Below are 15,994 nucleotides of genomic sequence, written 5' to 3'. Positions count from 1 at the left end.
AACCGCTATTTCTCCGATCCTCGTCTTGTCTTTTAGGTGTATCCTGTGCATTAATAGACACAATAAATCCTTGTCCGCTCTGTAATAGACACCATTTTCCGTCTTGCAGCGTGCGAGCAGGCTAGACGCCCTTCTCCCATCCCCCCTGTATTGCTGCCTTCTCCTTGGAGGTGTGTGATTTGGGGGGGGAAGGTGCAGTTCCTGCCTGTGATCCTAGCAGACTGCATCTTGCATCCCTGGGATTTGGTACCCATCGTGACCAAAGACGCAGGCCTCTGATTGGCTGCTCGATCTTGCAGTTGCTTAGCAACCACTTCTCGTCTCCTCTTCCCTTCCTTCCAGCTCCCTCCCGCATGTTCACACCAGCAATAATAATAGGAACTTAATTGCAGAGCTGCTGTACTTTCCTCCATGTCTGGGGAATGCAGTTTCATTAACCCTTGCAGTGGCTTCAGGACCGCTGCCTGCATCATTGCAGGGATCACTCGAAGACGATGCATCGCGTCTTGTATCGTGCAAAAACGTCGCTGCAGAGGCTGCCGGGAGGCTGGAAGGGTCCCTTAGCTATGGGCTGGGCAAAGTGTCTAGGACAAGGTCATGGGAAGGACAATGGCGCATGGACCCTAGTACCAGCCTGCTCTGCACACATCTAGAGATGCCACTCCGTCTGTAAAAATGTTAATTGTCTTTAACACAAATCAATCTATATATATTTTCCTTAATATTGCGCTGATCCAGGGAGCTAGCCTGATTGCCGTATGTGGAGTCGGGAAGGAATTTTTTTCCCCAATGTGAAGCTTACTGTTTGCCACATGGGTTTTTTTTTGCCTTCCTCTGGATCAACATGTTAGGGCAGGATATGGGTTGAACTAGATGGACTTAATGTCTCCCTTCAACCTGAATTACTATGTATGTATCTCTCAAAATTAGAATATCATCAAAAAGTGAATTTATTTCAGTTCTTCAATACAAAAAGTGAATCTCCTATATTCTATAGAGTCATTACACACAGAGCGATTTATTTCACAGGTTTATTTCTGTTAGTGTTGATGATTATGGCTTACAGCCAATGAAAACCCAAAAGTCATTATCTCAGTAAATTAGAATACTTTATAACACCAGCTTGAAAAATGATTTTAACATCCGAAATGTTGGCCTACTGAAATGTATGCTCAGTAAATGCTCTCAATACTTGGTCGGGGCTCCTTTGGCATCAATTACTGCATCAATGCGGCGTGGCATGGAGGCGATCAGCCTGTGGCACTGCTGAGGTGTTATGGAAGCCCAGGTTGCTTTGATAGCAGCCTTCAGCTCGTCTGCATTGTTGGGTCTGGTGCCTCTCATCTTCCTCTTGACAATACTCCATAGATTCTCTATGGGGTTAAGGTCAGGAGAGTTTGCTGCCAATCAAGCCCAGTGATACTGTGTAAACCAGGTATTGGTACTTTTGGCAGTGTGGACAGGGGCCAAGTCCAGCTGGAGAGTGACATTTCCATCTCCAATAAGCTTGTCGGCAGAGGGAAGCATGAAGGGCTCTAACATGTCCCGGTAGACGGCTGCACTGACTTTGGTCTTGATAAAACACAGTGGACCTACACCAGCAGATGACATGGCTCCCCAAACCATCACTGATTGTGGAGACTTCACACTAGACCTCCAGCAGCTTGGATTGTGGCCTCTCCACTCTTCCTCCAGACTCTGGGACCTTGATTTCCAAATGAAATGCAAAATTTACTTTCACATGAAAACAACACCTTGGACCACTGACAACAGTCCGATTCTTCTTCTCCTTGGCCCAGGTAAGACGCTTCTGGCGTTGTCTATTGGCCATGAGCGTCTGACACAAGGAATGTGACACTTGTAGCCCATGTCCTGGATACGTCTGTGTGTGGTGGCTCTTGAAGCAATGACTCCAGCCGCAGTCCACTCCTTGTGAATCTCCCTCAAATTTTTGAATTACCTTTTCTTAACAATCCTTTCCAGGCTGCGGTTATCCCGGTTGCTTGTGCACCTTTTTCTACCACACTTTTTCCTTCCACTCCACTTTCCATTAATATTCTTGGATACAGCACTCTGTGAACAGCCGGCTTCTTCAGCAATGACCTTTTGTGGCTTCCCCTCCTTGTGGAGTGTGTCAGTGACTGCCTTCTCGGTATCTGTCAAGTCAGCAGTCTTCCCCATGATTGTGGAGCCTCTTGAAGCAGACTAAGACCTTTATAAATGCTTAGGAAGCCTCTGCAGGTGTTTTTGTTAATCTAATTTACTGAGATAATGACTTTTGGGTTTTCATTGGCTGTAAGCCATAATCATCAACATTAACAGAAATAAACACGTGAAATAGATCACTCTGTGTGTAATGACTCTATAGAATATAGGAGTTTCACTTTTTGCATTGAAGAACTGAAATAAATTAACTTTTTGATGATATTCAATACATACTTACTTTCATTCCCCGAACCCTAATATGCATTGATGAAGGTTCCCTAGTTCTTCACTTTCATGACTGTGTCCTCAATTTTTTATTTATTTTTTATTTTCTCTAAGTTTCCTCATTTTGGCAGAGATTATGCGTTGCGTCACTTTTAATGCAGCCCAAACATTTCAGGGGCCACACAGGGTCCAGTTTTTAATGTAGGTTTTGGTGATTTTTTTTTTTTTTTATCAATTTTTTTTTTTTTTTTTTTTTTACTTGCAGCAAAGTTTTCCTTAATTTACTTTTTTTTAATTTTATTTTATGTCTTCGCCTGTTTTTGTATAAATTTTACAAATTTTTTCTTTTTAACTGAACGTCACAGGCCTCGTGCGACATTTGGGAAGAATTTGGTATGAAAAAAAATCAACATATAGGAGAGAAAAGTGACAAAAAAACCTGCAGATGATAAATCTAGCCTTTTTTTTTGTTTGTTTAAAAGAGCGCAGTGAAGAAATGTGTGTCGGTAGGAAAACCGTCGCTACCCTTCTCCAGTGCACACAATGCTATTCTAAGTAATGAAATGATCGTATGGATTTTGCGTAAAGACATAAAGCTTTTATTTTTGCACCCATAAATAAAAAAAAAAGTATATAAAAATTGCCTGCAGAGATTGCATACATAGCATTGTCAATTTTCTAGCTCTATAAAAACAGTCATAAAAATAGATAAACTTGTCCCTTATGGCATTACCTATTGATTAGAATGGTCCCTGCAAGTAAACTGCTCATGGGGCGTCCTGCTGCCGGGACCCTCGGCAATTAGTTGTACTCTAATGGAGGACCTGGTGTCAAAGCTCAATTCTCCTTCAGCGCCACCACAGGGGGGAATGGAGCATTACACCTTGTAGTGAAATCAATGGATCGTCTATGTAGTTAAAGGAGAAGAGGGATCGGGTCTTTTTGAGTCCACTGAGATGTCGTGTTCAGACCTTGCTGATTTTTGTTGTGGATTCTGCACTAAAAAGCTTGCTGGAGATATTTGGGCACGTACGTTCATTCCCCAATTACTAGGACCCCTGTTATGGAAAGTGATGTGTGCTCCACCTCTCGTGGGTACCCATAAATGTCTACAATGGGGGGGAAAAAGAGGATTTTTGGCACTCAGCGTAAAACCGTGACCTAGGAAACCATGGTGGATGAGAGCTTGGGTCAAAAGGATCTGCAAGCGGTGGTCGTATAGGGAGACAGATCTCTCAGGCCACCGACCACCGCTTGCAGTACCTATCTGCTCGCATCCACCATGGTTTCCTATGTCCTCCAGTGAAGCGAAGGAGAAAACCCTTCAGCAGAATTAGGATCCACAGTGCAAAGTTTTGGCTCGGCATGATCAGCGATCGTATATTGGGTCGCATCCTGAACTACTGCGGCACTCGCCATCTGTAAAATCCATCCGCCGCTATTTTCTTTCATTAAAAATTACATTTCACAGGCAAAGTGCAAGCAAGACCTGTGAAGAGCCAGGGCTATGTTCACACATTGTTTTTTTTTTTTGCTGCATTTTTTTTTTAATGCAAATTTTTGAGCTGCATTTTGCAGTACCAGCAAAGTCTGAGATTTCAGAAATCTCATGCACACACGTTGTTATAATTTCCTGACTGATTCAGAAAACTGCTGCGTTTTGTAAGCAGCTTCTTTACTGCCAAGAGAGCAGATTTTGCCTGCGGGAAAAAAAAACACAACATGTGAACATAGCCTTAGACTGCAGGGTGGCCGGTAAGCCAGGCAATGAGCTGAGAGCTAAAAAATTAAAAATCTTCTCCAGTCTTAAGAATAGATGGCTTTTTAACAATGGGTAAGTAGCAGAATTACTTATTACAAAATACTTTGAATTTTTACCCATTTAAGAGGTTGATAAAACCCAAGATATTTGTAGTTACTTTAAAAGGCAGCAAAAGTCTGCTGTCATATGCCTTATGTATATTATTATTATTATAGTCTGCTGTGAAATTTTTTTTCCTTTTTTTTCTTCTACTTGTTCTCTCAGGTACGTGAATACACTTCTCAAACTGATCCCTCACACACTCGCTTTACAAGATCAGCTCCATCAAGCCGTTATGAACGGGGATATTGAGACGTCCCATGGGATCTGTCGGATTGTGGTGGCTTTGGGAGAAAACCATTCCCGGTAAGTTACGCTCATCGTTCCCAGTGACGGCATTTTGTGAATCTGGTTACTTTGCTGCTGGATGTATTAATCTTATATCCTCCATTTTGTTACTTGGTTTACAGTGGCATGTAAAAGTTTGGACACCCCTGGTCAAAATTGCTGTTATTGTGAACAGTTAAGCAAGTCGAAGGTTAAAAGACCACTAAGAGGTCTTACATTAAAGATGACGCATTCCCTTTGTTTTATATATATATATATATATATATATATATATATATATATATATATATATATATATATATAGTTGTATTTGACATTTTAAAAATTACAAAAAGGAAAACCGGGCCAAAGCAAAAGTTTGGGCACCCCTAGAGATTTATGTGGTCAGATAATTTTGACCAAGGTTTCAGACGTTAATTAGCCTGTTAAGATTGTGACTTGTTCACTGTCATCATTAGGAAAGGCCAGCTGGAAATTTCCCAGCTTTATAAAAACCAAAAAACAGCAGCCATGGGTTCTTCTAAGCAGCTGCCTAGCACTCTGAAATGAAAACAGTGGATACCCACAAAGCAGGAGAAGGCTACAAGAAGATAGCAAAGTGTTTTTCAAGTTGCCCTTTCCTCAGTTCAAAATGTAATTAGCAAATGGCAGTTTATAGAAACAGTGGAGGTCAAGATAAGGTCTGGAAGACCAAGCAAAATTTAAGTGAGAGCTTCTCGTAGAATTGCTAGAGAGGCAAATTAAAATCCTTACTTGACTTCAAAAGACCTTCAGAAAGATTTAGCAGACTCTGGAGTTGTTGTACATTGTTCTATTGTTCAGAAACACCGGCACAAATATGGCCATCATGGAAGAGTCATCAGAAGAAAACCTATCCTGCGTCCATAAAATTCAGTGTCAGAAGTATGCAAAAGAACATCTAAACAAGGCTGATCCATTTTGGAAACAAGTCATGTGGGCCGATGAGGTTAAAATAGAATTCTTTGGCCACAATAATCAAAGGTGTGTGTGGAGAAAAAGGGCACAGAATTTCAGGACAAGAACATTTCGCCAACTGTTAAGCATGGGGGTGGATAAAGTTTGCTTTGGGGTTGTATTGCAGCCATTGGCAAGGGGAAAATTTCTTGGGTAGAGGAATAATGGATTCAATTAAATTTCACCAAATTCTTGATGGAAACCTAAAACCATCTGTAAAAGAGATGAAGTTGAAAAGAGGAAAAGGATGGCTTCTACAAATGTATAATGATCCTAAACACGTCAGAATCCACAATAGACAACCTCAAAAGGCGCAAGCTGAAGGTTTTACAATGGCCCTCACAGTCCACTGATGGGAACATCATTGAAAATCTGTGGCTAGACCTCAGAATAGCAGAGGATGGAAGACGACCCAGGAATCTCACAGAACTGGAGAATGTTTCCAAGGAAAAATGGATGAAAATCCCCCAAATAAGAATTGAAAGATTCTTGTCTGGCTACAAAAGTGTCTACAAGCTGTGATACTTGCAAAAGGAGGTGCTACTAGGTACTAACCATGCAGGGTGCCCAAACCTTTGCATTGGCCCATTTTCCTTTTTGTAATTCGATGTAAAAAAAAAAAAAAGACAATATATATATATTTTTGCCTAAAATATAAAGGAAATGTGTCATCTGTAACTTTAAGCAAGTTGAAATTAAGAAGCATTTGCCGCTCATGAAGAGTCACCTGGGCGGAGAGGATGTGGTGATCGGTCATATTGTCCAGATTTTTGAGATTCCACCTTTACTTGCTCTGCCAAATGGAGGTGTCAATCAAGACATAATCTCCCGGACGCTGCGACTCTTCACCTCAGTGGCTCCGTCCCTCATATCTAGGGCATGTTTAGAAAGATATTACCGAAAATCATAACCTCGTTCCAGGACAAAACTGCAATATAATATGAAACTTATCAAAAACGGGAGCAGAAAAAGCAGCAGGACATTTTATAAAAGAAAAACGCCAGCAGCAACCAGTTTTTTTTTTCTGTGACTGATAATCTAGAAAATACAATTATCCATCTTGTGAGATAACTACTATTCTGAATACCATTTACAGACGCTGGTCACACACTGCGCACTTATAAGTTTTTATACTGCTGCTTTTCTCGGCTGTGGTTCAGCCATTAGTCTCCATTTAAGTGTCAATCATTAAGATGTTTCTTGATCTTGCAGGGCACTCTTGGATCAAGTTGATCACTGGCAAAGCTTCCTGGCCCTGGTGAATATGATCATGTTCTGTACTGGGATTCCCGGGCATTATCCCGTCAATGAGACCACCAGTTCCCTCACCCTGACATTTTGGTACACACTGCAGGTAAGGGGGTCTCATTGTGGATGCAGGTTACCACTAGGGCACTCTCTAAAACTTTTGTAAATATAGCTTTAAAGTTGCTCAGTAACTTTACTCTTTGTGTTACGAGTTCTTTGTGTTACGAGTATACTTTGTTAATTATGCAAATTGTCTCTTCAGAGAGGAAGAGGACTAGAACTCTAGTGCCACCTATTGGAGGTAGCAATCCTAAAAGTCAATGTTGACCCTTTAACGAGCCTAGTTACATGACTTAGGATAAAAGCCAAACCAGAATCTCCATTTGCAGACACTGTGTTTCGGGGTACTGCCCCTCATCAGTGCAAAGTGGGAGATCTGGTTTGGCTGTGAGAGAGGCGTCTGACCGATATCCAAGAAGTATCATTTCTCCTTGCGGAGAATGACATGCTTAGCATGTCATTCTCCGCAAGGAGAAATGATACTTCTTGGATATCGAGTATACTTTGTGTTTCCATGCCTTACTACTTTCTAGTGGATCTGGGCATTGATTGGAAATGTTCTTGTCCACATCCAGAGACTGAAAACGTGTCCTGATCACATCCAACTAACACAGGTGTATGGCTCAATAAATGGGTTTCCAGGCTTAAGATATTGATGACCTTTCTTTAAGGTCCCCAAACACAGTATATGGCTGTCAGCCGGATAATAATGCTTTGGACGATCGTCTGGCAGGGGGTCTTAAGAAAAGGACATGATTATCTAAAGCCTGGAAACTGGAGCGCTTCTGTGTTCTCTATGATAAAGATGCCAGCTGACATGTCAACCTGCAACTTATCCCTAGGAGAACAATGCAATCCATATTGGTGGGTTTGGCCAACACTAGTCTGTGTATGGGGGTCTTTAGGATAGGTTATCAATATCAGATGGTGGTCTGACACCACCCTTCAATTACCTGGAAGGATTTAGTCAGTGTATGGTGGGATACAGCACGGCTCTGATCGCTGTAAAGTTGCTTTTTTGGGTCCTTTAATTCAGCTCCTACTGAAGTGAATAGCCTAGCTGAAGTTCTCAGGAATGGCCGCCACTCAGAGGAGCCGTGCTACTTCGGTACACTGTCTTCAGCTTGCCGGAGCTGAAGACAGCTGATCGTGCGGGGACCTGAGTGTTGGACCCCCACAATCTGATATTGATAAGGGTGCAGTCAAACATCTGCATCAATCAGAGTGAGAACAGAATGCAGTGTACGGACTGGCCCGCGGCTTTTCCAACCAGAGTGTGACAGCTGCATAGAAATGCCATCATATGGGTTGGGAGAGTCGCCGGCCAGTCCGTGCACTACTTTCCGATCTCACTCCAATTTATCAGGCCATCTGACTGCACCCTAAGGATCAGTCATCATTGTCTTAAGCCTGGAAAACCAGTTTCCATGTTAACGAGCATTGTCAGCATCTGTATGTAAGCAAAAGATGGATTTTTGGTTCTTACCGTAAAATCTCTTTCTTGGAGCCTTCTTTGGGGGACACAGATTACCATGGGTGTATGCTGCTGCTGCTAGGAGGCTGACACTATGCAAAAACAAGAAAATTGGCTCCTCCCCGGCAGTATACACCCACTGACAGATACCAAGTACCTCAGTTGGTGAGAAAGCAGTAGGAGAAGCCACGGAACTTTAAACATATGTACCAACCCAACAAGGAGCTCAAAGCCCAACACGGTACAACTTAAAACAGGGAGGGTGCTGTGTCCCCCAATGAAGGCTCCAAGAAAGAGATTTTACGGTAAGAACCAAAAATCCATCTTTCTTTATCGCCTTATTGGGGGACACAGATTACCATGGGATGTTCCAAAGCAGTCCCAAGGGCGGGAACAGCAATAAGGAACGAAAGAACAGGAAGGGCTTAGGTCGGTCGGTGTGCCACCGCCGCCTGCAAAACCTTCCTACCAACAACTTCATCAGACGAGGCCTGGGTATGAACCCTGTAGAACCTCGCAAAAGTGTGTAAGGACGACCAGGTCGCCGCCCTGCAAATTTGTAAAGCCGAAGCCTGGTGACGAGTGGCCCACGAAGCTGCCACAGCCCGGGTGGAGTGAGCTCTCACTCCCGGAGGAGGCCGTTTTTCCTGAAGTCGGTACGCTTCCAGAATGGTAGAACGAATCCAGCGAGCGATCGTGGATTTGGATGCCGGAAGCCCTTTCTGGCGACCTTCAGAAATGACCAGCAAGGAATCGGACTTGCGAAGTAAAGCGTTCCTGGCGAGATAGACACGCAAGGCGAATGATGAGGCGGAGCCACATGAGCGACCCCTTGGAGAAAGGTCTTAACCTGCGATAAGGAAGCGAGCTCTCTTTGGAAAAGGATAGACAGAGTGGAGACCTAGCCCTTGAGGGTACTGAGGGACAGACCCGCATCTAAGCCGGACTGAAGAAAACTAAGAATGGATGGAATGGAAAAGGACATCGGAAAGACTTTTTTATCGTTGCACCAACGGAAAAAAGCCTTCCCGTACCTATGGTAAATGCGGGAAGAGGCCGTTTTTCTGGCTCTTTTCATAGTCTGAATCACGTGGTCGGACAAGCCTGATTCTCTCAGGATCGCAGCCTCAATAGCCATGCCGTTAAACTCAGAGACTGAGAATTCTCGTGGTAAAGGGGGCCTTGCGAGAGAAGATCTGGACGGTCTGGAAGCCTCTGGAAGCCTCCAGGGAACGTCCACGAGCATGTTCACTAGCTCCGCGTACCAAGGACGACTTGGCCAGTCTGGAGCCACTAGAATCACTGGTACGCCTTCCGATTTTATCTTTTTGACCACTCGTGGGATCAAGGCAAGAGGCGGAAACAGGTAAGGAAGATGGAACTGGGCCCACGGAATTACTAGGGCACTGCAAGCGACGGCTAGAGGGTCCCTGGATCTGGCTATGAAGCGCGGAACTTTGTGTTTCATCCGCGATGCCATGAGATCGACATCCGGTAAGCTCCAGTGCTGGCATATCTGATCGAAGACCGTGGGATGGAGAGCCCAGTCGCCTGATGCTAGGCCTTGGCGACTCAGAAAATCAGCTGCCCATTTTCCACCCCTGGAATGTGAACGGAGGAGATTGCCGGAACGCAACGTTCCGCCCAGCACAGTATCTTGGCCACTTCTGCCATTACTTGCTTGCTGCGTGTGCCCCCCTGGTGGTTTATGTATGCCACACCCGTGGCGTTGTCCCACTGAATGCGGACCGGCTTGCCGACGAGGAGAGGCTGCCAATGAAGAAGGGCTAGGAAGATTGCTCTGATCTCCAGAAGATTGATAGGGAGAAGAGCCTCCTGTGGGTTCCAGCGTCCTTGGACCGTTTTCTGATGGAACACCGCTCCCCATCCTAGAAGGCTGGCATCGGTGGTGACTTGCCACTGAAGCGGAAGGAGAAACCTCCCTTGAAGGACTGACTCTGGCATTGCCCACCAAGTCAGGGATTGCCTCACTCCAAGAGGGAGGAGAATGGGGCGGTCCAAAGACCGTGTGGTCTTGTCCCAGGCTGAAAGAAGAGCCAGCTGGAGGGGGCGAAGATGAAATTGTGCGAAGGGCACTGCTTCCAAGGAGGCTACCATCTTCCCCAGGACCTTCATGCAGTATTGAAGGGGGATGGGCATCGGACGTTTTAGAATGCTGATTCCCTTGGAAAGAGCCACAAATTTTTCCCTCGGAAGAAACACACGAGCTAGATTCGTATTGAATTCCATGCCCAGAAAGGTCAGGCGCTGAGTGGGGCTCAAAATAGACTTCTCCCTGTTGACTATCCATCCGAGGTGGCAAAGAGTATCCAGGGTTATCTGGAGACTCTGAAGACAGTCTTGATGGGACGAGCCCTTGATCAAGAGATCCTCCAGATAAGGGATGATAAGGATCCCCCTGGAGCGAAGGATGGCCATGACTGACGCCATCACCTTCGTGAAAACCCGGTGAGCGGAGGCCAGGCCGAAGGGAAGCGCCGTGAACTGGTAATGATTTTCCTGAATCACAAAACGAAGATATTTCTGATGTTGCAAACAAACAGGGATGTGAAGATAGGCATCCCGTATGTCCACAGAGCAGAGAAACTCTCCGGGTTCCATTGAGGCTATGACCGACCGAAGAGACTCCATTTTGAAGTGGTTCTCCACTCTCTCTTCACGTGGCGGTTGAGCAATTTGAGGTCCAGGATTGGTCGAAGGGAACCGTCTTTCTTCGGAACCACGAAAAGATTTGAGTAGAACCCTGAAAATCGTTTGTTTGGGGGAACGGGAACGATCACTCCGGCGGTGAGAAGGGAGGAGACGGCCTGAAAGAAACCTGGAATGTGAGACCGCTGTCTTGGAGGTCGAGACGGGAAAATTCGTCTGTTTGGCGGGGAAGCAAATTCGATCTTGTATCCGGATGTGATGATTTCCCTGACCAAGGCATCGTCGACAACGGACAGCCAAGTTTCCACGAAAAAGGAAAGTCTGCCTCCCACCCTGGAAGAGTTTCAAGGTGGGGGGTGACCCGTCACTTTGAGGAAAACCTACCGGAACGGGCGCCTGAAGACCTGGGGTATTGTCCTCTAGATCTCCAGCGCGGAGAGGGTTTGTACGATCGTTTTTTCTGCTCTCGCTCTCTAGAGGCGGAAGGCCGATCTTGTTGGGTATATCTCTCTGTGGACAAAAAGGGGCGAAAGGGCCTAAAAGTTCGGAAACCTTTTCTGTTAAAAAAGCGTTTTGGTCGAGACTGGGGAAGAGAAGTGCTTTTACCACCAGTGGCGTCGGATATTATTTGATCCAACTTGGCTCCAAAGAGCCTAGAGCCATGGAATGGCAGGTTGGTAAGCGACTTTTTAGAGGTGGTATCCGCATTCCATGACTGTAGCCAAAGGACTCGGCGTACAGCCACTATGTTGCTGTTAGCCCTTGCCACGCACCCAGCCGCATCCAAGGAGGCGGCCAAAAGGTATTTACCCGCATGATTCATTTGATCTGCCAGATCTGCCAACTCGTCCTGAGTAGCTGCTGCTAATATGCCCCTGCGAAGGATCTTATCCCAAGCCGAGATGACTTTAGCCACCCAGGCTGATGCGAAAATCGGACAGAGGGAGGCGCCATATGCCTCGAAAATTGACTTCGCCAGAGATTCTATTTGCCTGTCTGTTGGATCGTTAAGCGATGCCCCATCTGGAAGGGATAGAACCGTCTTAGAGTCTATGCGAGAGACAGGAGGATCCACTTCGGGGGCTTTGGCCCATTTTATGAGTAAATCTACATCAAAGGGGTACAGGACATCTAAATACCTGCGGCCTGAGAAGCGTTGCTCAGGGTGCTCCCAATGTTTGGTTAGTGTAGTGTCAAACTCTTTATGGTTTGGGATGGAGGCTTTGCACGCTTAAATGGAACAGAGCATTCCTGAGGCGGGGACTTGTCCTGCTTAATTTCTAGGGTTTGGAAGATAGCTGAAAGGAGACTATCGACAATATTCCGAGTTTTAGACATGTCATCTGCTTCTGAACTAGATCCCGATTGGGGATCGTCCTCTGACCTAATGTCGTCCCCTGAAGAGGGAGAAGGGCACCTGGGTGAAGCAGGTGGGCCTAGTGAGCTGGAAGACGAGCCAGACAGAACACGCTTCCTAGAAATCCTACTCAGTCTTTCCCTCTGAAGGTTGCGGTCAGGTGCGGACGACTCACCTTGAGAGGCGGTCGTTGCACAGGTGGCTGTAGATAGCTGAGGCAAACGTTCTAGGACCTGGACCAGGGACTAAGAGACTTTAGTCAGATCGGAGACCGACTGCGACATTGCAACAGCCCACTCTGGGAGAGGGGAAGTACCCTCATCCCGGGACTCGGAGTGTTCCTGGGAGGCCGACATAACTGAAGGACTGCAGGATGGGCAGAGGGGTGACGACTGACCTGAAGCCCACTTCTTTTTACAGCGTGCACAGGCGTAGTGGGTAACGGTGGGCTTGAAAGACAGAGCCGTTGCAGGGTTGAGCATAGGAAAATTACACCTTATGGCTGCACTTCACAGAAAAAGACTGCAGAGGGGAGCCAATTTGCCATTAAGCGCCAATCCTACCGATACTCTGACGAGCAGCACCTGACGTGTCCCCCAAGCAGCGCAGGAAGCAGTGAAAATGCAGGAGGAAACTGGCTGCGAGCTCGGATGGGCGGGATTCAGCCTCAGGAGGTGATTGGGCAATGGCAGAGGGAAGGCGCGGTAAAAGGAAGATTGACGTCCCAAAAAAGAAAGTAAAGACGTGATAGGGAGAAATGGGCGCGAGAAAAAAGGCGCCCCGAACGAGGAAAGCACGCCCAGAGTACAGGGGAGCGTGCTCAGAGTGGGGAGGAGGAAGCGCGACCGAAAGTGAACGGCCTCCGTCCCCACCGGAGCTTGCATACTGATGCCAGCGAGGCCGCTATTTAAGGTGAGGCAGCGCTTCCCTGCAATGTAAAACAGACCCCCGGTACTATGAGTCTCTGTATAAAAAGGAATGCGGCTGATCTGAGGGGCGCGTGACTGGAGTGAAGGAGTAGAGGCGTGAATTTCAAATGCAGCACTGTGGAACACCGCTCCTGCTTCCTGAGACATGTGGGGCTAAGGGATCGTTCAGGGACTTACCTGACGTCCCTGAAGAGGATGACGGCAGGGGCATGAATAGGGAACAAGCCGCTGCGAGAGGTCCTCTTACCCGTGTTATGTAGAAGACGGCATCCTTTTGTTGGGAGCGATGGCGACTGCCGTCTTCCTCTCAGCCCTGTCCAGGGATAGGGATGAGGAGGAGTTTTGGCAAGGACAGGCCACCTGTCGTCCGCCCATAACACCGAATGGTGATAGGGAAAAAAGTCCTGCCTGTGGTACTGAGAGTTGCGATGTGGGTGACACCACACTGCTCGCTCAGTCGCATAATATGGGAAATCAGGGTGATAACTACGCCCTGTTTTCCGACGGACAACCTGCAAAATAAATTGGAAAAGATTAAAAGGTTCGCTAAAAACCTAAAGGCAAAAAGGGATTATTAATCTGCGGATCTGGGGAGATCCCGGTCCGCCTCCTACAGACACTAAGCACAAACTGAGGTGCTTGGTGCCTGTCGGTGGGTGTATACTGCCGGGGAGGAGCCAATTTTCTTGTTTTTGCATAGTGTCAGCCTCCTAGCAGCAGCAGCATACACCCATGGTAATCTGTGTCCCCCAATAAGGCGATAAAGAAAATGTTTTGGTTCTTTGACGGCAGGGACAGGTAGCAATGGTGCATGTGTATGATGGCCCATAATGGCAGTTGATCTCTGTAGTCGTCTTAGGCCGGGATCACACTTGCGAGAAACACGGCCATGTCTGGCATGTTAATACTCGGCACTGCCGCCAACACTAAGGAGCGGAGCGTTCAGCTCCATGTATTGCTATGAGGCCGCACAATCCGCTCCCGAGTGCCGGGTAATAACATGAGAGACTCGACCGTGTTTCTCGCATGTGTGATCCCGGCCTTACAGAGATTCCTAAATAAAAACAATCTGCTGAATTATGACTTTTTCTGGTTTCTTGCTGGCCATTATAATTACCTGCAGTAAGAACGTGAAGTTTTCAGGCGACCGCTCATACTCTCACAGCGTTGGGTGCTTCAATATCTGCAATACTGTGTTTTTAATGACCTAATTAACTCACAATTGCTCACAATCCTTTTGCAATATTATAATTTGAAAATTGGTCTCATTGGAGTGTTCAGTATTATTAGTTTTGTACAAACAAGCCTTTCTTCCTAGGACGACATCCTCTCATTTGAGACCGAGAAGCAGACCGTGTATTTGCAGGTTTATCGCCCGGTCTATTTCCAGCTTGTCGACGTTTTGCTTCAGAAAGCCCAGTTTCCTGCAGACGATGAATATGCGTCTTGGTCGTCCGACGAGAAAGAGCAATTTCGAATTTACAGGTACAAAGCCTTTATCTAATGTGTGTTTCCCTCATATTACTTACAGCTAGTGATGAGCGAACATGCTGGCATAAGGTGTTATCTGAGCATGCTCGGGTGCTAACCGAATGTCTTCAGCGTGCTTGAATAATAAGTTCGAGTCCCAGCAACTGTTCGGCAGCCGCAACACATTCAGGGATTACCAGTTTGTTAAACAATCCCTGCATGTGTTGCAGCTTTCTAACAGCCACGAGACATGCAGCCGTAGGGATGTTTTTCGAGCACGCCGAAGACACTTAGCACCCGAGCATGCTCAGATAACACCTCATCCAAGCATGTTCGCTCATCATCACTGCTCACAGCCTATGTTGTGTAAGTGACTTTGCATTAGTTAGAATAACAAATTCTCATTGATACAAATAAATCTATCGCTTTTCTGCCAGCAGGTATTTGAATCGGAAACTTATCCTTTTTGTCTTGCAGGGTGGACATATCGGACACGCTTATGTATGTCTATGAAATGCTGGGAGCGGAGCTGCTCAGTAACCTGTATGATAAACTCGGACGCCTTCTGACCTCTACAGAACATCTCACGTCATGGCAGGTAAGTAAAGCCTCATGGCTACGCACTGTTTATAGTCATTATTTAGTAAAATCCTTTGAATATCACAGTTATATGACTATATGTTATTCTGTATATTTCTAATATACAGTAAGGTGCAAACATTTTAGGCAAGTGTGGAGAAAAGTAAGAAACTTTCATGAATAGAAGTGTTAAGTTTGTTTTATCAATTTACATAATGTAAAGTGAACGAACAAAAGAGAAATCTACATAAAATTATTATTTGGTGATCGCTCATTTCTCTTAGGTACTTTCATAAAGGTTTTGAGGGAAGTCGGCAGGAGGTTGGTCCATACACCTTGGAGAACTGACCACAGATCTTCTGTGGATGTCACCTTCTGCAAACACTTAAGATTTTTCTTTTTGTTCTGTTTCTCTTTTGCAGATCGTAAATTGATATAAATAAACTGTTAACATTTCTTTTTTTGTAATCATACTTTGCAGCATCCTTTCCAAATCTGTCTAAATGTGTGTGTGTGTATATATATATATATATATATATATATATATATATATATATATATATATATATATATATATATATATATATATATATATATATATATATAATGTGTGTGTATATATATGTTTTGTCAGGCAGCTGCCTTTCATCGAA

The 15,994-nt window shown here is 45.4% G+C and overlaps 1 protein-coding gene across 5 annotated transcripts in view; it reads left to right on the top strand.

The window, feature by feature from the left end:
- IPO13 (importin 13) overlaps positions 1 to 15,994 on the top strand; it is a 71,506-nt gene that overhangs the window by 10,169 nt on the left and 45,343 nt on the right. For all 5 annotated transcript variants that reach the window (XM_073544471.1, XM_073544470.1, XM_073544473.1 and 2 more), the window contains exons 4-7: positions 4,457 to 4,597; positions 6,767 to 6,908; positions 14,611 to 14,777; positions 15,240 to 15,360. In XM_073544471.1, the coding sequence (XP_073400572.1) occupies positions 4,457 to 4,597; positions 6,767 to 6,908; positions 14,611 to 14,777; positions 15,240 to 15,360 (571 nt within the window). The remainder of the gene's footprint in view (positions 1 to 4,456; positions 4,598 to 6,766; positions 6,909 to 14,610; positions 14,778 to 15,239; positions 15,361 to 15,994) is intronic.

This window comes from Dendrobates tinctorius, unplaced genomic scaffold (assembly GCF_039654945.1).
Source record: "Dendrobates tinctorius isolate UK_male_01 unplaced genomic scaffold, ASM3965494v1 ptg000138l, whole genome shotgun sequence".
Classification (NCBI taxonomy): domain Eukaryota; kingdom Metazoa; phylum Chordata; class Amphibia; order Anura; family Dendrobatidae; genus Dendrobates; species Dendrobates tinctorius.
The sequence above is the reverse complement of the archived record's forward strand: the minus strand, read 5'-3'. Positions and strand labels throughout refer to the sequence as shown.